Raw genomic sequence first — 25,417 nt, 5'->3', positions numbered from 1 at the left:
TCATCCACTGATGGACACTTGCGCTGTTCCCATATCTTGTCTATTGCAAGTAATGCTGCAGTGAACATGGGGGTGCATATTATCTTTTCAAGATAGTGATTTTGCTTCCTTTGGATAAATACCCAGAAGTGGAGTGGCCAGGTCATATGGTAGTTTTATTCTGAATTTCTTGAGGAACCTCCATACTGTTTTCCATAGTGGCTACACCAGTTAATGTTCCCACCAGCAGGAAGGTCCCCTCTTCTCCAAATCCTAACCAACACTTGTTATTTCTTGCCTTTTTTAGAATAGCCATTCTAGCAGGTAGAAGTGATGTCACCGTGGTTTTGATTTGCATTTCCTCTATGATGAGACATCTTTTCATATGCCTGTTGGCAATCTGTATGTCTTTTTTGGAAAAATGTCTATTCAGATCGTCTGCCCATTTCTTAATCAGATATATTTTTGTTATTTTTATAAGTTCTTTATATATTTTGGATATTGACCCCTTGTTGGGTATATAATTTGCAAATATTTTCTCCTATTTAGTAGGTTGTCTTTTCATTCTGTTGATGGTTTCCTTTGCTGTGCAGAAGCTTCTTAGTTCATTGTGGTCCCACTTGTTTATTTTTGTTTTTACTGACTTTTCTTTTGGAGTCAGATACAAAATTCATCACCAATACTGATGTCAGGTAGCTTACTGCCTACGGTTTTTTTCTAGGAGTTTTATTGTTTCAGATCTTACATTCAAGTCTTTGATCCATTTGGAGTTAATTTTTTGTGTACGGTGTAGGACAGTGGTCTTGTTTTATCCTTCTGCTGTCCAGTTTTCACAACACCATTTATTGAAGAGACCCTCCTTTCTCCAATGTATATTCTTGCCTCCAGAGTCATAAATTAATTGGCCATATATGCATGGGTTTACTTCTGGGCTCTTTATTCTGTTTCACTGATCTGTGTATCTGTTTCTATGCCAATACCATAACGTTTTGATTACTACAGCTTTGTGATACAGTTTGAAATTAGGGAGAGTGATGCCTCCAGATTTGTTCTTCTTTCTCAAGATTACTTTGGCTATTCAGGGTCTTTTATGGTTCCATAAATATTTTAGGATCGTTTGTTCTATTTCTGTGAAAAATGTCATTGGGGGACTTCCCTGGCAGTCCAGTGGTTACGACTCCGTGCTTCCAATGCTGGGAGTGCAGGTTCAATCCCTGGTCGGGGAACTAAGATCCCACATGCCGTGTGGCACAGCCAAAAAATAAACAACAACAATGTGATTAAACCAGCCAAGATAACTAAATGTAATACCACAAAAACTCAAAAAAAAAAAGTCATTGGAATGAATAAGGATTGCACTGAATCTATATATTGCTTTGGGTAATATGGACATTTTAACATGACTAACTCTTCCAATCCATGAGCATGAAATAGAAATTTCCATTTCTTTGTGTCTTCTTCAGTTTATTTCACCAGTGACATAGTTTTCAGTGTACAGGTCTTTTATCTCTTTGGTTAAATTTATTCCTATGTATTTTATCATTTTTGATACAATTCTAAGGGGGACTGTTTTCTTAATTTCTCTCTCTGATAACTTGTTGTTGGTGTATAGAAACACAACTGACTTTTGCATATTGTATTTTTTGTACCCTGTCAATTTACTGAATTCATTTATTACTGAGTTCTAACAGTTTTTTGGTGGAATTGGAAAGCTGTCTTTAAAAGAGAGGGGAAAACAGCCTGTGAAACTTGAAGTGGAGACATAAAAGCCCTGTTTATGAGAAGAAGCAAAACTCGCTATTGTAGTATGGGAAGGCAAGCCCCCACGTGTGCTTTAATGGTCCTAAAAAAAAAAGTCAGTCCCTTGGCAGTGGGTGCCCAGGAAAACAGGGTGTTCTTAAGACTGAATGGAAGGACATGCAAATACTACCAACAACAGGATGGGGCTTGATGGTCATCATGGCTTGGGATTTACTGAAACTCTACAGAAGAGCCAAGCCTCATAACAGGTTAAAAATAATCCTGAACGTAATGGCACCAAAGTAATCCCTGTCTGTGATTTTACTTGGCTCCTTTTCCAACCTGCGTATGTGAAGGTCAACGAGATCTCAGGTGATTCTATTTTCTTTCAATCCGTCTTCCATATTTCTCATTATGCTTTTATGATGGAGAAAATCCCTCCAAATAAACTTTATTTTAAACTTTACTTTTCTTAAAAAATAGTAAGCTCCGGGTGTTCTGTGTGCTGACTATACAAACGCAGAAAGATACAATTCATAAAACTACTAATAAACGGTCATTCACTAGATTGGTGCAACACGATAAAATGGTGGCAAATAAAACCCCTAAACTGGGTTTGTTAACTCTTTTGCAAAACACATGTTCATGCCAGGGATTCCCCTGGAATGTTAACAATGTAATCTGTTAGACGCCACAATATCCTTCCCAGACCTTCCAATAATGTCCCATGACATTAGTGTATTTCTTTTTAATTAAAGTAAATGCAAACAGATTTGGTCTTGATAATGTGGCAGGAGAGTTGATACGTTTCAATGAACAAAACAGATCCATTTTAGCAGCTGTTTTGTACTCTGCTTGGTACAAGGGATTAAACAAAATGGCAAGGTGGGTCATTTCTTCTTGATGGCAAAGAACTAGAAAATTCTTGGTCTTGGTGTGTACAGAATTGCTGAAGCCCCCAGCTACCTGAGTAGAGAAAGCAGCCCCCGGTGGCAGGTAGGTATTCCCTTCACTGGCTCTACCACGCTGGTATCCTGTCCATCATATACTGTCAGCACAGAGGACTCAGCTCAACTATCCAAATGTTACCAACAACCAGTTTGTCCTGTACACTAGATCAGGTACTGAGTCCACCAACATGCTATAGAACCCCTTGTCAGGCTGCATTTTTGAGAGAAAGCCTGGCTAAGAACAAGGAGAAAAATCTCACCCACACCCTTCTGAGTTTCAGTTCCTGGCGGTTGAGTGTCAGCTGGAGCCAGACCGGGGCAAACCCACATAGTCCTTTCTAGGGCCATCAAAGACAAAGTCAGAGAAGGGCAGGCAGGAGAGACGGGCTGTGCTCTCTTCCTCACCCCCATCTCTTACTTCATGACTCCAATGTATTGACAAGAAAACAGGCGCAGGGAGGTGAACCGACTTATCCAAGATGTCACACAACCGAACGATAACACATCTGGGACCAGAGCCCTGATATCCTGATGCCCTGAGGCCTGGCATTCCACTAAGTTAGGAGAGGCAAACTATGGAAGAGAACAGAACCAGTGGCAGCCTCGGTAAAGCTGAAGTTTTGAGGATATCATTTTAAATAATCTTTGGAAAATATTCTACAAGGCCCAAGGGAAAGATATTTTTAAAAAGACGGTGTCCTGCATTAGGAATATACTTTTTTTTTTTTTTTTTTTTTTTGCGGTGCGCGAGCCTCTCACTGTTGCGGCCTCTCCCGTTGCGGAGCACAGGCTCCGGATGCGCAGGCTCAGCGGCCATGGCTCACGGGCGCAGCGGCTCCGGGACATGTGGGATCTTCCCGGACCGGGGCACGAACCTGTGTCCCCTGCATCCGCAGGCAGACTCTCAACTACTGTGCCACCAGGGAAGCCCCAGGAATATACTTTTTACGATGGACTATATGACCATAGAGACCTTAAATATTGGATTTCAGTAGGAGTGGCAGAACAAGAATCAAGCTTTGCCTGGAGCAAAGTTTCATGGTCCTGTCTACAATTTCTCACGATTCCGACAGTTCAACATTCTTTAATAGAAAATAAGAAAGGAAGCCATATAAAAGGCACATGGTCTTATACTTAAAATCAGCATTCTCCGTTGGAGACTCTCTTGTACAAAAATAGAAATGAAAACCCAATTAATTTAGTACTATTTCGCCTTTTCATTTTGAGTTTGATTAGATATATTAATCTGGTTTTTGTTGGAAAAGAAATGAGGGTTTAAGCTGGAAGACAGCTGTTGTAAAATCTAGGAGAATTTCCAAGGAATAGCTGGGTTGAAGCAATGGTTGTATTTTTTATGCGTATTTAAACAATCTTCATCAGTGTGTTCTGAAATTAGAACAGAGCCTTCAAACTCTTGAAAAGCTCAAGAACACTTTATGTCAAAACTGCACGTGCCTTTAGCATTCTTTTAGGTGGAGATCTTTACATGAAGACACAGATTGTGAATCTAATGGGAAAGAATGCCAGCAATCTCTACCTTGATCCACACTGGTAAACGACAACAACACAGGACTCTACTGACTTAACCAAAAGGACATAGAGTGGGACCAAACCTTCTCTCCTAGCCCTCGTCTCTGGCTGGTACATACACTTATTCACAACTATTTATGGAGTGCTTACTATGCATGAGGTACTGTCCCAGTGCTGGGATATGGCAGTGGACTAGACAGGCGCGGTCCCTGGCTTTCCTGGAGCTTAGTACCAATGGAAGAAGCCAATGAGATAACCTTTAGATGGTGGCGAGGGCGATAAAGAAATTAACACCGGTTATGTGACAGTTACCGGCAGGGCCTGACTCTTTCAGCTAGGGTAGTCAGGGAGGGTCTGTCTGGAAAGCGACCGTTAAGACAAGGAGACAACCATGGACAATCTGGGAAGGAGCCTTCCTGGAAGTGCACAGGATCAGAAAGACAGCCCAGTGTGGCAGCCACCCAGAGAGCAAGAGGAAAAGAGGAGATTCGAGGACCAGGCAGAGGCCACATGGCCATGGCCTTGGAGACTGTGTTAAAGTGCTTGGATTCAATTATACTTGAGGGAGGCTGCCGGAGGGGTTGATGTGGGGAGCGGCGCTGGGGGCAGGGGGTCATCAGAGATGCTATGTGCTTTGGAAAGCGCCCTCTGACCTCTCTGAATAGCCACCTGAACTGTCCTGAACAAAGAGGAAAGCTATTCTCTAAAACACCAGCAGTCTGCAAATGTCACATGTTTCATTCAACTCATCGTTCTGGTACCTAAATCCCCCAATCCCTTTTTCTTTTGTCAAGGTGGATGGGGGATACACTACGCCGTATTTCTCCTCCACGGGAGGCCAAGCAGGGTGGCGAGAGACTCCGAGGAGCACAGGTGTGGCTGTTAGGGAGGCTCGGGTCTCCCAGAAATAGCCAGGAGATGAATGCCATTGCCAACCGTGTTTGGAGGCCATACCATGTGCCAAAGAGCAGCTGCCCTTCTGTCCTCCAGAGTCTGAGGATGGGAGGAGGGAAACTCATAAGTAACATCCCTGGAGACATGACACTAAAAGTCTAACATGAAGGAGGATGCGTGTTGTTCAAACTATGCTGATTTCCTGAACAGCTGAAAGCCCTCCCAAAGTTAGTTCATCTCACAATCCGTTTTAATCTCTATTAACTCCCATCTGTGTACACCTAGAGACCTGTTCCTGACAAGCTCTTTAAGGTGGCTAAGTGCAATATTATCTCTAATAGCATTTCTCAAATCTGGCCCTTCATTGCACTAACAAGGCAGGCCAGCCACGGTGGGGAACACAAGCTTGACAACTAACACCCTTCTCCCCGTGCATGCCCCGCAATGTTCAATAAATGGGCGTTGAATGGAATGCGCTTTTTAACAGCCTCCATCAATGGACCCACTGATCAGAAAGCAGGGGATGATCATTACTGAAAGCACAGTAAGAAGGAAAAGGAAACCAGCTTCACGTGATTTCAGAGGTTGTCTTTAGGTAGGTGGAGGAGACCCAGCACATTAAAGAGACTCCAACTCCACCCCGGATCGAGAGGACTGACCAAGATCACATACCTAGCTGGCAGCAGGGCAGGGACCCACGTACCAGCTTCCTGACCGCTAGCCCTGTGCTCTTCCTGCAGCCGTGGAGGAGGCAGAAAACCAGAATGCAAAGAGTTGATAGCTGAGTGAGTACAGGTTGGAGGGCTTGAGGTGAATAAATAAGCCTGTAGCCATGTCCCATAACAGACTCAGCAAGGAAACGTGTTCCCCTCCTTAATCCCACTTATGAATGAGGATGGGGGCCTCTTTCTCCACCCCTTTTACTTTTCTTCTCTTGCCCCAAACCTTGCATTTGAGACATACAACAGAACTGTTTTATTTCTTCTTTTCTTATCACCTAGGTTTTTCTCTGAAATAATTTAATACGTTTTCCTTCAGAGCTATTTTTTTGGTAATCTTTATATACCCAGTTCTGTGTTACACACATTTAAACTTCAGAAAATTCTACGAAGAATGAGCTAGTATTTTCCCCATTCTACAAGGAAGCTACGAGAGGTTACACGAGGCACCCAAGGTCACAGGGCAAAATAGGTGGAGCTGGGATTTGAACCCTGGTTCATCAGATACTAAGGTTTTCATCTCTTATCCACAATCCTAAACTCCCTTGAGAGATAGACATCAAAGACATAGTTCTGACACCCACCCAGACATGAGCACAGTAACAGTAAAGTCCCCTGCCCTGTCTCTAACTTCTTAAAAACACTGTACCTTCCCCAAGCCTCACTGGGAGAATGAAGTCATTTCACAATGTATACCTATATCATAACATCACATGATACACCTTATGTACATACGCCTTTTATTTGTCAAAAATAAATAAATAAATAAACGATTTCATAGCTTTATTGATAAAGATAAAAAAAGTAAAAAAGAACAGAACAGCAAACAAATCTGGATTCAGAAAAGCAGCCACATATGTTTCTAAAACCATCTATTTCTATGCAGTGGTTAAAGATAACGTGAATTTATTTGGGCTCCTTAGTATCTGTAAGCCCGATCCATGGTTACTTTCAATGTCTGAGTTAGACTTCAGAGCTGAACCCCAATTTCAAATGGTTAAAAATTTGAGACTTGAATTTCCAGGCATCACAGTTTTAAGAATCAATTGAAACAGGTCTCTCTCACTTCTCGCCTTTATTTAGTATTTTAGTTGGCCCTCTGAGGATACTTTCTTCTATTAAACTGACCCTACTGAATTTTGACCAAAGGGAACATGACAGGTCCAATCGCTGTGAAAACAATCTAGCCAATGGACTGAAGAATAAAATAAAACTTATAGAAAGTTATCAAAATTCTTCTACTACTGTCAAATGTTTCCCCCCCAGACAATTCACAACTCTGACCGTTGATTAGTTCAATACTTCCTTCCTGAAGTGCTGAAGGACCTTGAATTTGGCAAAACCCAATCCATTTTCTAGGGCCTTAGCTCTCCCTTGTGTATAAAAATGGAAATGCAGCTTGCTAGCCATTTTGCCCCAGTAAATCTGATGACCCAGGTTGAAAAGCTAAAAAATGCCATTTGGTAAAAGAAAAAGAAAATGAATTTTTATGTCTTTTAACAAAAAGCAAGGAAAGATGATACAAAGTGACAAAGCAAAATACTAAAGGTATTATGCACATTATACTTTAGATAAAGGATCCCCCAAAACCTTGCCCGTATAGAATGAGGTCTTTTGGGAGAGAAGGACATCTCGAAGAATCACTGATGCTCTCAGCTGTGATTATGGCTAGGAGATTCCAGCCCCTGTCTGGTTTCAGGCTGGATCATATCGTACTTAATCCAGCCCAAACAGAGGAGACGTTATCCTGTTTCAAAGATTTCTAGAGAGAGAAAAATCCTCTTCGTATAGATGAGGAAATATTTTGTTATTTCTCATTGTGCATTTCAACAGAATTTCAAATGTTTTGTTTGAAATCCCAACTTCTTTAAACTTTCTCGGTACTTTTTCCAGTTCTCTGTGACTACCTTTCCTTGGATTTCTCTGCCTTTTTCCCCGCGTAGGTTTTAGCACAGGCTGGTGGTAGTGGAAAGCTGACTACGGGACCTCATCCTGCATTTCCAACCTGGTGTTAGGTAACTTTTCAAGACATACAGGTAAACTCTTGTGCGTTACTCCTGTTACATGTTACTTTACCGATTCCCTCTATTATTATATGGTTCAGGAGTCTCTTACTCTGTTCTCTCCACTTTGAGCTGTGGGAAGGGGAAACCCCAAAAATCCTTTTAGGGGTCAGCAGACCTAACTATGGAGATGTCATTCAGGCACCGAAATTGTGGGAAACTCAGGCTCTTATCTGGTGACAGACTGGTTGAAGGGAAAAACGATGTTCTGTGCTGCCTTTCCTCAAGGTCCCTCTGGAAATCCTGGGGCTTCTAAAACTAGCTGTGTCTATCATGAGATTTAAAGATCTGAGTCTTACCCCCATCATTTACATAACACGGTTTGGGACCCAACAGTACAGGGCACTGTAGAAACAGAACTTATACCATCACCAGGGGCTTATAAAGTATACCAAAAGAGGCACCCTCACACTCATACATAAGGACCACAGTGAGAGACACCAGCAAACGAGAACCTTTCCAAGTTACAGTTCTGAGACATCAGATCGACTGTGAAACAAAAGCATATTCCAAAGTTTGTTCCCTCCATCAGGCTGGCAGTTGAATATTGTACAGAGCACATAATTTAGATTGCATTCCAATTACCTTCAAGTGCTGAAGGGCACGAATCAATCACTTGGCAATTAAATTCTGGGATGTCACTAAATGTTTAGGAAGGGAAGGATTCTGAAGTTGGCAGAAGGACCAAAGGAACAGGAAGAACAGAAAAACCAGGCATTCCGGAATTCACCCTCCCACCGTTCAGTCTTACAGACACCCCAGTTTTACAGAGCTCCTGCCCCAACCATGATTACAACACTAGCAACATCACAGCCCGTGCACACCTGGCTGAAGTTAAACCAAAAACACCTGACCCCTTGGGCTCATCAGATGTCTGCCAATTTAGCTCTACTAATGCTTGCCCTCACACATAAATAAAGATGTTTTTCCAAGAAATTATCAACGTGAGCCAATCACTGGTTATGTGAAAATGCACACACACACACAGACACAGACACACACACACACACACACACACACAAAACACGTAAAAGAGCACTATCATCACCTTGGGTACCCCATGGGAAAGCTATAAAATGGTAATGGACATAAATAATTTTTTTTTTTTTTTGCGGTACGTGGGCCTCTCACTGTTGCGGCCCCTCCCGCCGCAGAGCACAGGCTCCGGACGCGCAGGCTCAGCGGCCATGGCTCAAGGGCCCAGCCGCTCCGCGGCATGTGGGATCTTCCCAGACCGGGGCACGAACCCGTGTCCCCTGCATCGGCAGGTGGACTCAACCCCTGCGCCACCAGGGAAGCCCGGACATAAATACCTTTAAAACCACCATTAGTATTCTCTTCCACACTTTCTAAAGGGACCATTCCCTGTTCAGGGGAGCCACCTATTGCCTTGAGGAGGATGAAGATAACGTGGTAAGCAAAGACGACGAAAAAGACAAAATGACACCACTGACTTCCAAAAGAGGATTTGCGAGTCTACCATCAGAGAGCAGTCTAAATCAGGCTTCCTTGATGGAGAGGAGTTCCCTCGATTCCAAAGGCTCCTTGTAATCAGGAGCTAAGCCAGGTGGGCAGGGATCCCCAGAACTGCTCTAGAAGCCACAGTGAAGAGCACCACAGCCGGGCCACGTGTGTATGGGAAGTTGCTGTAAGACAGGAAGGCAAGATAGAGAGCCTTCTGCTCTGGGAGAAAGGGAGCTGAGAGGAAGAGCGGTGAGAGATCAGCCCTGAGAATATTGCTGCCTGCAGTATTTGTAAGCCATTGAGCCAGCCCCTCCCATGCGGATGAGACCCCAGTAATAACGCTACACACTGAAGCTCAGTGGAGCTTCCTGGTTGGTGAGCACACTGATGTGCCCGGCGGGGATGCCCCTTGATTCCATGAGGAGACGGCAGGGAGACTGTGTCCCCTCCCAGAGATCATCCTACGTCCCTCTTCAGTCGGCTGGTCCTCCTGATTTGTATCTTTCATAATAAAACTGTAACCACCAGTAGTGCTTTCCTGACCAAGTGATTCATTGTAGCAAATTACTGAACCTGAGGGGGTCATGAGAACCCCTGAACTCAGAGCCCGTCAGTCAGCAGTGCAGGTGGCGCAGGGACGCCCGAAGTGTGGCTGGCATCGGAAGTGACCCCAGTCTTGTTGGGGAAACTGAGCCCTTTAACTTGTGGGGTCTAACTCTGGGTAGTTCATGCCAGAACTGAATTGCAGTACACCTAGCTGGGGCTGAAATGAGTACTCACCCTTCAGGCTCCAAGCCTGGTATATCTGGGGGGTTGGTGCAGGGAGCAAGAGGTATGAGGCTATAAAAATATCCGGGGGCACATTTACTATGAAGGCATTAATGAAGCGTGAGCTTTAGGACTCTCACTTTACAAGCCCCTCCCGAGGCTCTGGGAGGGTCCCTCACTGTGCATTCATATGGTCAGATACTTTGACAGAACTTGTAAAAGTAAGACGTTTCTGTATTGCTTGTTTTAAAGAGCTCCCTGACCCACCCGACCATCAGATTCTAGAGGCTTCAGGCCTGACAAGCCCCTGGTGGTGAGGCAGCTATTTTTACAAAAAGGGGCTGAACTCTCTTGCCTGCTCTAGCACAGTGGGTAGAAAGCAACCAAGAGTCTGAAGATTCCCAACGAGGGCACAAAAGAGCTGAGAGCACCACAAGACCAGAGAGGCTGACAGTCTTCATGGGACTTCAGACCGCAGGAAAGCTGACCACTAGAGACTCGGGCCGGGACCCCAGACCTTAACAGCACATGTCATCAAAGACGCCAAAAGAATAAGGTGGGACCAGCTGCACATCAAGACCTCCAGGGACAGAACAGACCAGGAGTTCTGCATTGAGCCCAGCAGAGATCCACAGGACAGGCAGGATGCCTGTCCCAATGCCATGATGAAACCCTAGCTTCTCCCTCTATCCAGATGCCACCTTGGGGAGGAAGATGGGAAGGAACTCCGAGGAGAGGAGAGAAGCGCATACAGGGCATGGATGTTGAACTGACGATTCCCAAAAGATGAAGTTCACCAGAGACTGGCGAACACCAAAGAAATTTAGGTTTCCTCAATGGAAACTGAGATTCCAAAACAATTTTTAAAAGCCTTAAACTAACAAACAAACTGAGCTGTGTTTGAAACTGTGATCCTCTTCATTTAAAATGACATGAATACAGAACAATTTTTTTAAGTCTTCCAACTAAACAGATTGTCTAAAGGACACTGTGGGAATTTTTAGCATACTATGATTATATAATAAAACCTGTTTGTGATGAAACCATAATACAATTTTCACAGAAAGTGGCCACAGCGCTTCAATTCAACCTAAGTGTTCTGAGGCAACGACTGCGGCCTCATCACCAAAATCTTGCCTTCCTGGGCTCACAGACAGACCACATCTCCCACTCCCCCTTATAGCTAATGTGGCCACGTGCCCGAGTTCTAGCCAATGGGATGCGAGCGGAAGCGACAGAGATCCAGGCAGGCCTGGTCCTTAGAACTCAACACGCACCACTCCATGCTGTGCTCCCCGCTTCCAGCTCACAAGGATAGCGATGACTAAGCTGGACAGAGACTCTTCAGCCTGGATCCCTGAACGGCCACGTGGAGAACAGTTGCCCCCGCCAAACACAAACACCCACCTTGGACTTCTATGTGCGAAACAAAATTCTACTTTTTTGGACAGGCCCACAAATAGGGCATGTTTAGGTCCATCTGTTGCAGAAGTGAACACTACCCGAGGCTATACTCTTATGCATCAATCCAGGGCTATTTCAATCTGGCAATCCACGGGCACTGACTATTTGCACACAGAAGTCCTAACAAGATCCAGCGTATCAACAAATCAGGAAAGCAAGTATGTCGGCAACTACCAAGAATACTAGGAAGTTGGATTTGAGCCGTGACAGAAGAACAGGCCAAGGAATTCAAGAGCCCGGGGGAAATGCAATTAGTATTTACTTGTGAAGGCATCACAGAAGTGGTAGCATTTGAGTTGGGCCCTGAAGGATGAGGCAAGTTCCGAAGAAAGAGGAGGGGAGGGGAGTTCATTCGAACTGCAAATGAGTCCTCAAACGTTTCATCCGGTGGGAGGTGATGCTAAAGACAGACAAAATATTGTTCTGTTCACCCCAGGGAACAGGATGAGAACCAGCGAGGAGCAGCTACCAGGAAAGAGGATATTCGTTCACAGGGAGGAAGAACTAATGGCTGGGGCTGAGCATGGAGGGGTCAAAATGCAGACGAAATGCAGAGTGTCTCCTCTACTGATGGCCAGCCTCTTGGCAGGGGCGCTGCAGACAATGTGATCTAAGCACGGGGTGCGGAGCTGTCCCATTCAGCTGCCTCCATCCAGCTCTGGGGTTCTATGGGTCTGCGATGCCTCTACCAAGCCATCTTGGTACAACACTGCCAGGAGAAAGGAGAGTTACTGCAGCCCTGCTACGGCATCTCTCACGCAACAGTCCGGGCCAACCTCCCTTTCAAGGCTGCGTTGCCTAGGTTCGCCCACTGTGTTCAATCATCGGCCAGTGAAGACGATCTCTGCACGTTCAGGCCCATGAGAAACCTTGAATAAAATTTTATTAGCACAAAAAGCTTAACAGGCTAGTATTAAACAGGATTTCTGCTGGGGAACAAGAAAGCAAACGACTGCAAGCATCTGTTTTGAATGCTAAGGCCAGGAGGCATTCTGCATTAATTGCATGGCCTGGTTAACAGCAAGTTACCAGCTCACACCAAACATGGATGCACATTTCCCTGAAGATTGGATTACAAAAAGCTGTATTACAGTAAAGCTGTACTGAGAACAGTTTCGTCCTTCTTGGGTGACCTGGTATCTTGCAAGGCACCTTAAGGTGAAAACTATGAACATCAATTTCATGGTGTAGTTTTATAAAACAGACTAGTTTTCCATTTTTAGACGTGCACGTTATAGACAAAAGGATGTGAATCCAGTGAAGAAACACCCCATAGGAAAAAAAAAGGAAGTCTACTACATACACAGATACTATCTTAACATTACTGGTAAATTAGAAACTTTCCACTTTCCTCTTCTAAGGTTGTCGTTTCATCTTCACAAGCATTCATTGAGCTTCTACTGTGTGTTAGCGTGGTGCTAATCAGTGATATAAACTGAATGAAGAAGAGAAAAAATGAGGTATTCTAACCTTGAAAACTTCCTAAGATTCATAATGTTATTTTTTGAAGAGTATTTGCCACTGATTATGGAAAAAATGATAAATTCAGCCACCTTCTTGCCCGATAAACGAGATTATTTTGCTTGCAGTGTCTAGAGGTTATACGTATATAAAGACTGACCTTAGAATGTTGGCCTAGATTGTTGTCTCATCTCCCGTAATATTCCAGGTATTCAAATTACTGCTTACATAAAAGAGAAAGGGAAAAGAATTTTCCCAAGCTCATAAATGAATATTAAAGTAAACCTCTTCCCATTACAGAATGGATCTTAATTATACAACTACAACCTCACAACAGTGAAACAAAAGAAATCCATAAAACCATATTCTGAGACCACTGGAATATTTGGATGCGACAGTAAAACGGTCACACACAAGTTACATTTCATATGCCATCGCTCAACCGTAAGTATGAGCAATGCTTTCTTAGTCTCTTTCTTTTCAGGATACCAGAGGCTTCAATCTTTTCGAAATTTAGGTCATGCCTCTCTCATCATACAACATCCTGAGTAAGTCACATCTCAAATGGTGCCAAGACCTGTCCGCCTTTGATATCCAATCTTACAATACTTCCCCCATCGCTTTTTGACCCACCTACCTACTTACAGCCCGGGTCCTAAAATCCATGTTTTACAAAGCTTGCGAACTATATTCCCTTTCAATAAAATGAACAACTCACAAAAACAGCTTCTATTTTGTTTGGTTTTCACCGAACCACCCTTATTATTTCCAGCACGCATTTACCGGCGCTGCCTGGAGCGCACATCCCTGATTGTTCTATCTTGGTACTAAGTCTGCTCCCAATGACGGAAATTACGGCTAAACCTTCAAAGGGAAGATTCACACTGGCCTCAGCACTCACACACGTGGCTCCTAGGAGCATTTTGATATTTCTGTGCTCGAACATTAGGAGATAACATTCCTCAGTCAAAATGAGAAACTGACATTTTCCAAAGCAGAGAAAACAAAAAACAAAACCCCCAAAGTACAGAATACTGTTTCCAAGTGTCAGTGACCCGAGTCCCAAGCCCTAGTCTGCGCCGGCGACGGTCAGATCAGATTGAGCTGACATCGAGCCCCCATATGCATCAGCGCTCACTGATTCTGTTATTTCTAGCCAGCCGTGTGATCCTGCAGAATCACCTAACCTCTCGGGGCCTCAACTGCTTCGTCCGTAAAACCAAGAGAGTACAAAGGCACCTTCCAGCGCTAATGTTCTTCGGGTCTAGGAAATAACGCGGGTAGAAGAGGCCGCTGTCCTGAACGCTCTCTCTGCGAGACTTGCAAAAGTGCAACTCCGATTAAAGACCGTGAAATGAGGGGGGACAATTAACAAGCCCTCTAAGGCCCTCTTCCACATTTTGATTCTAACTCCGAGAGAGTGAGGCATGACCAGGAGATCGGTCATAAAACATTAGTGGGTCTCGTAGCTCTCATAACCCTGTGTTTCCAAAGGCCAGTTCTGCTCTTGCAAAACAATTCTTCATTATCTTCCAAGGCCCTGCCGTGAAACGTAGAATGTCTCCACTGCAACAGCAGAATAACTTTATCTATGTCCAAGAGGCCCTTCCCCTTCTACGGGCAACTGGTCCCTCTCAGACAGCTCCAGCCTCAGGCCCCTGACTGCTCTGAGCCAACAACACTCCACGTAGCAAGAATTCGAGAAAGCCACACCTACCCTCAGCCACTGCTTCTCTGTGAGGGCGTCGCTGTAGTCCACGTCCCGGCGCTGGCGAGACCCCCTCCCGAAGATCTTCTCCTCCTCTTCTTCACACGTCAGCCGTTCCACCTCGGCGTCATCTTTAATAATCCAGGAGGGCAGCTCATCTTCCTCCATCAGGCGGGGCTTGCGTTTTGGGTTCCGGGCATCCTCCCTCCGCCGGTCCATGTCCATGCGCTGGAGGGATGAACAGAAGTGTCACCAAAGGGAAAGGGGATTCGGTACAGTGTAGACTTGCAGCACATAAGTCTTCACAAGTCACCTCCTATGGCTGCAGGGTCCCTTCAGCTTCTCCCACGGAGCCTCTGTATCCTGGCTGACTTGTTCTAGCTCATCCCCAAGGCCCAAATCTCTTCCCTTCCCCTGTACCCATCTTTGAAATTTACTTATGCACTTAAAAAAATACTCTTTAAAAAATTCCTTTTCTTAGTCTATGTGGGTGCAAAAGCTTCCCCTTAAGTAATAGTGAGAAAATTCAAATTGGGGATGTATTTTAAAAATGATTACAGCAGGGCTTCCCTGGTGGCGCAGGGGTTGAGAGTCCGCCTGCCGATGCAGGGGACACGGGTTCGTGCCCCGGTCCAGGAAGATCCCACATGCCGCGGAGCGGCTGGGCCCGTGAGCCATGGCCGCTGAGCCTGCGCGTCCGGAGCCTGTGCTCCGCAACGGGAGAGGCCACAACAGTGAGAGGCCCACGTACAGCAAAAATAAATAAATAAAAATGATTACAGCATAAATTGATAGAACATTGTAAATCACCTATACCGCAATAAAAATAAAAATGAGTTAAAAAAAAAAAAAAAGAGCCCTGGTGATACAACTCATTGCTGCACTGGTATAGAAGTATTCTTCAAGCATATAAAGGGGAAAGTTCATTAAGAAAATTTCCTTTACCTCAATAGGGTTCATGCTTTTAATTAAAGAGCCAGGAAAAAAAAATCAGCCACCCAGCGTCACTATAAAATAGCCACCCTCGGTTGGACTCAGACATGTGGGCACATAACTGGTTTATTAATCAGTTGGCCATGAATGCATTGAATTTTTAGTGCACCCTGGGCTCTGGGAGAGGAATGTCCCTCCATTTTTTAGCTTTCAAAAAGCTTAGCTCTTATGCAAATATCATGCCACAGAGTGACAGACCTCAAAGGTAATCTCATCTCAACTGATATAAGTGAAATGGCTTCCTTTCAACAGCCTTCAAAATGCCTATTTCCCCACCTCCTGCTTTCTTTTTTTAAAATCCAGTGTGCTAGTAAATAAATTAAGTGCCACATACTGGCCTTTAACCTATAACTAAACAATTTGATAGTTAAAGAAAAACAAATAAAACCTCCACTGAATTGTTATATACGTTCGTTATATGTATCTATCACTGGCTAGACCATTTCTACAAGCGAATAGACCATTAACCATTAAATGATTTACCTTTTCCCTCTTTCTTCCTTCAGTTCTACCGTACTGAAACAGGGATTCAACATTAATTTTTTCTTAAGAGCTGAGAGTGGTAACAAAATGTAAATGAAATTTCTATTTAAATCCAAATTCGACCTCTAGAATCTATTTAAAGTTCAAAGTTACTTAAACTATGCTTCAACATTTTTGGAAATCATTGTATTCCCAAGATGGGGTAGGCTTGGAGCATGGTGGAGTCCTATTGGTAGATAAATGTGGCCGTTCTGTTCTGTCATATGCTATAGTTAGCTGGAGAGGCTGCTCTTAATCCTGTCTTCCAATGCTCTGGATTCAGAAATGGGATCCACAAAACCTTCATAATTAGCACACAGAGGATGCCTTGTTAACAGCACAATCTAAAGAGGGGCTTCTCACGGTAATCTCCTAATAGTTATTAGATAGCTATCAAGAAAAATCATTTTTTTGTTACGGCACTACACAGAGATGACAAAATACTGCCACTTCAATTTTTGGTGATATGATTACCATTTCCTATACCGAGGACCTGTAAAATGACTTATGCCATGCATTAGGCCACAATTGAGAAAATAAATCTCTTCTAATACAAAAGAAAATAAATTGCATTTTCTTTTAGGAAAGACCCCCCCCAAAATATTTTTGATGCAATTTTTAATAAGCTTAAAGTTCTCATGATTGTATCTCTTCCCAGAGATTGCTGCTTGCAGAAGACCAGTACAAACTTTGAAGTTGATATTCAACTAAGCATAATTAATTATTCAGATACTACATGAATATGTTTGTCTTAAGACCCAATAACCTTATGCTAACAAGTACAATTACTTTTAAAAGTACTTGTTGCCTTTGGAGGGAGCAGGGCAGCTTGAAAGCTTCATGTTTGCATGTTAGCAAAATGTTTCAGATATGTATCTTGACCTGTCAAAGATCTCTTTTAGGTAGAATTCACAGGTAATCAGTATAAGAGATAACTTTCTGAAGTCACATTTTTTAAAAGGAGAAAACAAGAAAAATGTTCGAAAGAAAGGTTTTATTTTTTTTTATTTTTTATTTTTTTTTATGCGTTACGCGGGCCTCTCACCGCTGCGGCCTCTCCCGCTGTGGAGAACAGGCTCCGGACGCGCAGGCCCAGCGGCCACGGCCCACGGGCCCAGCCGCTCCGCGGCACGCGGGATCCTCCCAGACCGGGGCACGAACCCGTGTCCCCTGCATCGGCAGGCGGACTCTCAACCACTGCGCCACCAGGGAAGCCCGAAAGGTTTTATTTTAAAGAGACTATCTGCTTCATGTGTGTTATTTAACTACAGTGCCTATGATATAAAATCAAATAATATGTCTGTATTAATTTTATATAGGGAGCTAACTTTTTGTTTTTGTAACAGTGGATAAAGAGTTTAAATATTCCAACTCCAAATCCAGCTCACATTCCATTCTTGTTTCTCACTACAGTTTTTAATCTGACTGAACTGGCAAGGATTCAATTTCATTTCCTGCCCCCTGGTGGAGGTGCTAATGAATAGTGAATTGGCCAAAGGCAGCCGGCTGATGAGAAGATTTTAAAAAACCAACACAAAGCAAACCAAACCAAAGTGAACTGAAAATCTGTATTATCCAGAAATGAGAAGCCAACCTTTAAGAAACAAGCACAACATTCACAAAGTCAAAACGCCTACAGAGAAGTATATTCCCTAACCAGCTTCACCTGTTCCAAGCCTGATATTCCCAAATTAAAAGAAGACTGTGCCTTGGCCAGACATCCAATTTTTTTTCCCTGAGGCTTTCAATTTCTACAAATACCCAGCCAGAAAGGCAGAAAAGAGAAGTACTCTTTTTCTCTTATTTCAGGACTGCTGATGGAAATCTCCATCTCTGGGCCTAATCTAATTTGTATAATGGCAGACAGCTTATCCTTTCCAAGGGCCTCAAGAGTATCTGAGGCTACAGCAGTGCTGAATTATTGCCAATCAGTGATCAGCCAAGGAAGCTGAGGGCCTCTTGCCTCCGTGTTCCCTAGTAATCTACATTTTAATAAGTTCCTCAAAGAGAGAAAAGATGTCTATTTCCTACGTGTATCTCTAATCTCCCCAAACAGAGAATAATCTATAAAGGTGGTGACTGGCAGTATGAGTTAAGAAATTTAGGTTTTATGAACACCCTATGTTGAACATGCTGGTAAAGTCGTTTTTCTGTTATTTCTCTTCAAAATGGCCTTAGCTGGGTAGGATGGTTCATTTAGGAGGGGAAAAAAGTACACATCCCAGGGTAGGACTTATTCCCATGGCTACCTAAAAGTTTCCAGAGAAAGAATTAAATGTCCTTTATCTTGAATCACTGTGTGTGAGCACAATCATTGTTCCCAAAAGTCACAAAAACCACAAAAATAACGTCAGCCTCCATGCAGCTGGGGTTCCCTCCTCAGACTGCCTAGGCTAAAGAGGTGGAAAATGCAAACCCTGTGGGTCCTATTTGGCCCAGGGTCGTATTTTGTTTGGCTTGAAGTGTTAAATACTAATAAAAAACTGAATTTAGTTGCAAACATTTTGAAATCCGGAGACTGAATATAAAAACCTCACTTTCTAGCTTCTCTTGAAAATTTGGAATTTCTGGCTACATGGGGCTTGCAGCTCTGTCTCCCTGAGACAAAGCAACTCCCATTCACCGTTCACCACCATCCCCTCACCCCTGTCCACTTGCTTCACTCATGCAAATCACTTGTCTGAGACCTGGGGGCTTCAAATTTGGGACCTCTGATTTGGGGGTTCCTCAGCATTCGACCACAGAGTTACAGTTCACATTTATTTACTCACTCCACGGTCAGGCTAAATGTTAGAAAGATCAAAATGACTGAAGGTACTGGGGGTAGCCTTGCAACTTTATACATCCTGACCTCCTCACAAGGCCCGAAATTTTGCAAATGCCACCATTCGTTCAATAAATATTTATTAAGCAACTACTACGTGCCAGAAACTGTTCTGAGTGTTGTGCATACAGAGATAAATAAATAGCTATAGCAAATGCCTTAAGAACACAGTCAAATGTGACTTCTGAGGGCCTCCCTCACCAGCCAAGGGGGTTGCTCCCTTCCCTACTGACCTTGAGGCAGGCCACACACATAATCAAATTCAGGTTTCAGCAAAATTGCAGATGACTACGTATCTTGGAACATCAAGGTTGAAACCATGGATGTTAAACGGTCAAATGTCAAGGTTGTTTTGCATCTGCTTTGTACCAGTGAAATGCAACCAGTTTTGATCTTTAAGTGAAGTCTACACCTTGATGCACATCTGGAAGGTTAAACTGTTTAAGCAGGCTCTCTTCAACAATAACAAGAGGTAGGACTATGACATTTTAGTTGCTCTCCGTCCCCCTGCTGTGCCCCCAGGGAGCATATTTGTTTTGATTGCTAAGGAGACAGCTACGGAATAGCTGTGAACTCTACCTAGAGGAGCAGGGCAGGTTTCCTGAAGGATGCTGGCCAGGATCAGAAATGAGCTGGAAGTGGCGGGGGCGGGGGGCGGGGGGGGGGGGCTGGTGGCGTGTCTGTGGTAGGCTGTAGACCACATGGCCTGTCCTGAGGACGCAGCTGCTGCGAAGCCCTAGCCAAACGCTTCCATAGAGAGATGTGGGCCTGGTATTACTGCCCATGTTCAGTTTTCACGAGAAGCCAGAAATCAGGATTCTTTTTGCGTTGGCAACGGATTCGAAAATTTTAAAAAAGACATGGCATGGGCCAAACAAAATATGTCTGCAGGCTAAAGCCAGGCAATTTGCAGGCTCTGAACTGAAGGAAAGGCCCAGGCTTCACAAATGAAATTTGGCCAGGGCACACAGGCCCCAGACATCTTGTGTTTAACAGAAAAGGAGGGAGAGGAATGAGGCATTTGTTTCCATGATTTTCTGTAACGTTACCATAAAAAGATCAAATTCCTCCTCTCGTCGAGCGATCATTTGGTTCAGAGTCTCATCGTCGGGTACTTCATCTTCTTCCTGGGGTTAAGACCAGAACAGAACAATTTAACAGGCTTCCGGAGAGAGGCTGGACAATTGGGCTGAGGTACTGATAAGTAAGGTGAATCAGTCCTCCAGACCAGCGGGACCCCATTTCTCAAGCCCGAAAGAAAACAGAAGGGTCACTGGGTATAGTACTTGCCATTATTATTTTGCAAGCGATTCAAACCGTCATCCCAGAGCAAAATCTGTTTAGGGAGGAAAGGTGGTGCACTCCCTAAGACATACTGGTTCTCTCGGGGCAGGGGTGTATCTTGATTCCCTTACTTTTAGAACAAGTTATGTCTCCCCGCCTCAATGACCCCATCTGTAAACCGGGCATGACATTTCCTTCACAGAGAAGATGTAGGATTTACATAAGGAAATCCCCATGAGAAAGGGCCTAATATTAATTCTTTTAATTCTGTTAACCTTATCCCCAACGTAAATGCTTATTTTCAAAGCTTTACAAAGGACATGAGTATGTGAAACTTAGTGACAAGGCACCAAGCAAGACCATAAAAATCATATATAAATGTGTGTGTGTGTGTCAAATACATAGCCTTTAAAATATGTTTAATATGTATTTCGGTGGGCACTGTTACGCTAATGTTAGAGCTGTGGTCACGACAACTCAAAAGGTAGCAATAACAAAACCTCCACAAAACTCTTCTTCATGAAAATCATTTAAATGAGGTAGAGAAAGCAACTACCTAAGGCCTCACATTTTCATTTGACAGTATGTTAGACCAAGGCACCTTATGGCTCTGAAAATTCCTCAGAAACCAACAGTTCTCAAATTTTTTAGAAATGTTATGCTATGATTTTCACACTTTAAAAAAAAAGATTCTAAAAGTTGGGCAGATACTACAGAACTTACTGCCCAAAATTATTTTTATCATGTGTTGAGTGAGCTTGTTAAAAATCAAATGGGGAGTTTCAATGTATCAGCAGAGGGACGAAAGGGAAACCCAGAACTTCAAACATCCAATTTCCCAAATCATACGTTCAAAACAAGGCAACCTGTTCTAGAAAGAGTACGGGTGGCCTAGCAGCTTAAATGAGATGACTCTGCCTGTTCTCAAGATAATGTCTTGCGCACCGTGTCAGAAATGAATGCAATTCAGTAAAGTAAAAACTGATGACTCAAGATAAGAATTACCTGTGAAAAACTTCCTATGCTAGTTCATCTCTAGATGGAAGGCAATTTGTCTAAACACATTATTACATTTCATCTGACAAAGAAACAGACTAGCTGGGAGTGGGCTGAGACTTTAAGGTACAGAGAATTCGGTTAATGTATCCACTGGGGAAAAGATGTCCTGCTTCTGCCCACCCTATTCCTAGGGCTACGTTATCCCCTCATCACCTATACAGTGTGGGGTTGGACTTCCCCCAAGCCCAAGATGAAAAGATGCTCTTGTAAACTGGCAAGAAGCCTGTCTACAGTGGCCTGGCCTTCACAGAGAACAAGTGGGCAATAAATCGTCCTGGGCTCCTTGTGCCCGAGCGTTCCATGGTCCGTCAACCATGGTGATGGCTGCCTCTGATATTCAGGACCAGAGCCCTTGACTGCAGGCTATCAGTGTCCCCAAACATTTTCACATCAGGACACATGCCATCCAGAAAATGATAACATTTGTCTGACAAACTGATGGCCTGGAAGGGGTGTGGAGCCCCAGCCAGGCTGCTCACAGTTAGAAGCAACTGGTGCTGCATTGCACTGCAGGCCCCACCTGGTGGCCCACAAGGTTAGCAGACATTTGGTCCTGTCCAAAATGTCCATAAGACATTTGGTTCATGCCGAAAGGTTCTTGAAATTTGGTCCCATCCAAAACATCCATGAGTATATTTGGTCCCTGACAAGTGGTTTTGGATAGGATCAAATATCGAGGACCCTTTGGTCCGGACCAAATGTCTTATGGATGCTTTGGACAGGACCAAATGTCCTGCAGGGGCCCTCAGGACTGGGAGGGATCAACATCTCCCTGAGGCTTAGGAAGGTTGGAAAGCTCCAGGCAACCCTACACTCCACCTAAACCAGGTTGGGGACTATCTTCACAAGGCCTACACAAAACAAAAAGCAAAAACATCATGGAGACTCCTGGCTGAGTATCAGCTCTGCCCACACCTGCTTTGTGACAGTATATATCACTCACCCTAGTATTTCATTTTTAAAATTTCCATGTGTGTAAATACCAACAAAAAAAATCACCTGAAAATCTGATTCTAAATTTGTATCAACTATTTCAATTTTGAGAATCAAATCTGTATCAAATATTCAACTTCCAGAATCAGACGTGGTAAACTATTTGAGATCAAAATTTTAAAAATATGCGTGAATGTATGAATGTATGTGCATATGCATTTTTCATCACTTTAGTGAAATCTAATACATAACTAATCAAACATATAAGACTGACAAGTGAAGAGGTATAACAGAAAAGGGCTCTTCAATTTGCAAAAAGATTCATTTCAGGATGACTTTAAATATCAAGAACTACTTCACATTTCCACTTATTTCAGAAAAAAAAACTACATGAGATTTTGGAAAGAATTTGGTTTATAATTTATAGAAGATTTCAAAAACATCCTACTTAAGGCAAAATCAAACTACAGTTGACACTTGAACATCTGGGGTTAATCTATGTATATCTTACATGTAAATCGTAAATCGGCTGTCCAATTCCACAGTTCCTCTGCACCCATGGAGTCAACCAACTCTGGACCCATGTAGTGCTGTAGTACTTACTACAGAAAAGCATCCACATGAAAGTGGACCCACACAGTTCAAACTGTGTTGTTTAAGGGTCAACTGTATATCTAATATACGCAATGAAAATAGTATTCTACATGAATAGATAAGATAAACCCATTCTTCCACTTACGAACATGGGCACACCAAACCAAATTTGTCCATCCCAAGCCAATTTTATGGTAAGGACTGGCACTGGCATTTTGTTCAGTCTTCTAGACTACATAAGAACTATATCTTTTAATCTATTTCAAATCCATCTGGGGATGAAAATTTAGTATAGAATTACTAAGACTGGCAATCTAAAAAAATACAACTACCCAAAGATCCCCTGAGAGAAACATAACCAATACACTCTTCGAACAATGTTGGCAAGTAAAAAGAGATTTTTTTTTTTAGCCAATAATTTTCTCAGCCGTTGGTCAGCTCTTACAGGAGCATTTGGAGTGGAGGTTAAGGTCACTCTTTTCCAGTAAAAGTATGACTCAAAGAGTTAAAGACAGCTGTGAGGGCTTATCCTACAAACACACTCAAGTGCTGTGATCCTTGATAAAAAGGCAATAGAGACAAAGGGCTCTGAAGGATGGAGAAAGAAAAGGCAAGGAGTGACCCTTCCAGCTTTGTGTTGTCTCATCTAGCAATTTTGTTCCTGCAAGTGGCCTCTCTGCGGTTCTGCATCTGGCCTACAGAGGGCAGCACTTACAGTACAATCAAGCATGCAGGCTGCACCTCCCGGCAGAAACCAGGGAAGCATTGGATGGCCAAGCCTTCAGGTCCCTCTAGCAACTGCTTTTTAGACACTCGTTTGGATGTTTCACAGGCTTTTTGTGCTTGGGGTGTAACAAAGCAGCTAATTCATTCATTTTAATTCACCCCAGCCCAAGAAATTCTTTAAAGAACAAAGAGGTTCTTCCCAATCCTTGCAAGACACAAGATCACTGATTTCACAGACTTGGCTTTCTGGGATACCTCATTTTCCTCTTCGTGCTCCAGTATGGCTTGCAGGAATGCCCTCCGCTCGTGGCTTGAAGACTTCTGATCAAACATGCCTGCCTGGATCACCTTCTGATCCACATTCAGCTTGTACTTGGCGGCTGCGAGGATCTTTTCCTCCACACTGTTCACGGTGCAGAGTCTCAGCACGCGGACCTCGTTCTGCTGGCCGATGCGGTGAGCGCGGTCTTGTGCTTGCAGGTCCTGTTTGAGAAAACCAAGTGTTTGAGGGCCACTGTGCCTGGATTAGCCTAGCAGACAGGTCACCCACCCAAGAGGGAACTATGGAAGCGTTCTTTAACCCACCTTCACTAATGCAAGATTCTGCTTACATTTTCAAAATATACAAGCTACCTTCTTCGGAAAAATTCAAGGTCATTCCTAGTTGAGGGAAACTGGGTTCAAATTAGCCAACTGAAATACACCTCAGGTTTTGAAATCCAGGTCTCAAGATGTGTTTGTGTGTGTGTGTGTGTGTGTGTGTGTGTGTGTGTGTGTTTAATCTGTCCCTAGGTTCACCATCAGATCTGTCCCTAACTAAAAAAAAAAAATTAATAAAAGTAAATTTGGTGCCAGAATTATGACTTGGATATTAACTAAAACTAACCCTAAGTTGCAAGGTTAAAGGAAGGCGTTAAAGATGATTTTTAAGACATCGCTGAATTATACACACATACATTATACACATAAACACACACTGTTCATACAATGATTACCCATGTAGCAAATTTCCTGGGATCTAATTCCATCAAAGACTCAATCTTTAGTTCGGGGAATGAAAAGGATTGCTAGCGGAGGAGTAAACTGGACAACTTTGGGGGCATAGAAATTTAGCACTATGTGTCAAAAGTGTTGAAACTGGGTATGGCCCCTGACTCAGATATTTCACTTCTTGGGAAGGTATCCTACGGGAATAATCGTGGATACGCACAGGGACTTACAGTAAGGATGTGCCTCTCAGCATTATATATCATTTATAATGTTTTTTTAAAAAAGCAGAATTAAGTAAACATTTAACAATAACAGATTGGTTAAATAAATTACAGTTTTTTACTCTATGTATGTACAACATAGTACATTAAAAATTATACTCTCATTTAGAAAACTTAATGATACATCATAAAGCTATAATAACTGAAAACTACAAGTTATATATGAGTATGTACATTATGATCTTATGTGCATACATTTATCTGTACCAAGAAAAGGCAGGAAGGACAAATACCAAGAAGCTAATAATGTTTATATCTGCAGGTATTAAGATTATAGGTGTTATTAAATTTTCTTCATTTTACTTTCATGTGGTTTGGCAATTTTTTTCTGCTTTGAATGTATATTACTCTTATAATAAAAAAATAAGGTTTTAATGAAATCTTTAAATAAAAACCATCATAAATCTATGAAGCAGAGTTACCTAATCTTAAGGCTATGCCATAAAAACTTCTTGGTACATCACTTTTGTT

At 43.1% G+C, this 25,417-nt stretch overlaps 1 protein-coding gene across 8 annotated transcripts in view; it reads right to left on the bottom strand.

Annotated features, from left to right (window-relative positions):
- Positions 1-25,417, bottom strand: part of SMARCA2 (SWI/SNF related, matrix associated, actin dependent regulator of chromatin, subfamily a, member 2) — a 179,082-nt gene that overhangs the window by 50,543 nt on the left and 103,122 nt on the right. For all 8 annotated transcript variants that reach the window (XM_032634486.1, XM_032634492.1, XM_032634490.1 and 5 more), the window contains 3 exons: positions 23,931-24,158; positions 20,129-20,206; positions 14,750-14,968 (listed from right to left, as the gene is read on the bottom strand). In XM_032634486.1, coding sequence (XP_032490377.1) covers positions 14,750-14,968; positions 20,129-20,206; positions 23,931-24,158 — 525 coding nt within the window. The remainder of the gene's footprint in view (positions 1-14,749; positions 14,969-20,128; positions 20,207-23,930; positions 24,159-25,417) is intronic.

This window comes from Phocoena sinus, chromosome 6 (assembly GCF_008692025.1).
Source record: "Phocoena sinus isolate mPhoSin1 chromosome 6, mPhoSin1.pri, whole genome shotgun sequence".
Taxonomy (NCBI): domain Eukaryota; kingdom Metazoa; phylum Chordata; class Mammalia; order Artiodactyla; family Phocoenidae; genus Phocoena; species Phocoena sinus.
The sequence above is the reverse complement of the archived record's forward strand: the minus strand, read 5'-3'. Positions and strand labels throughout refer to the sequence as shown.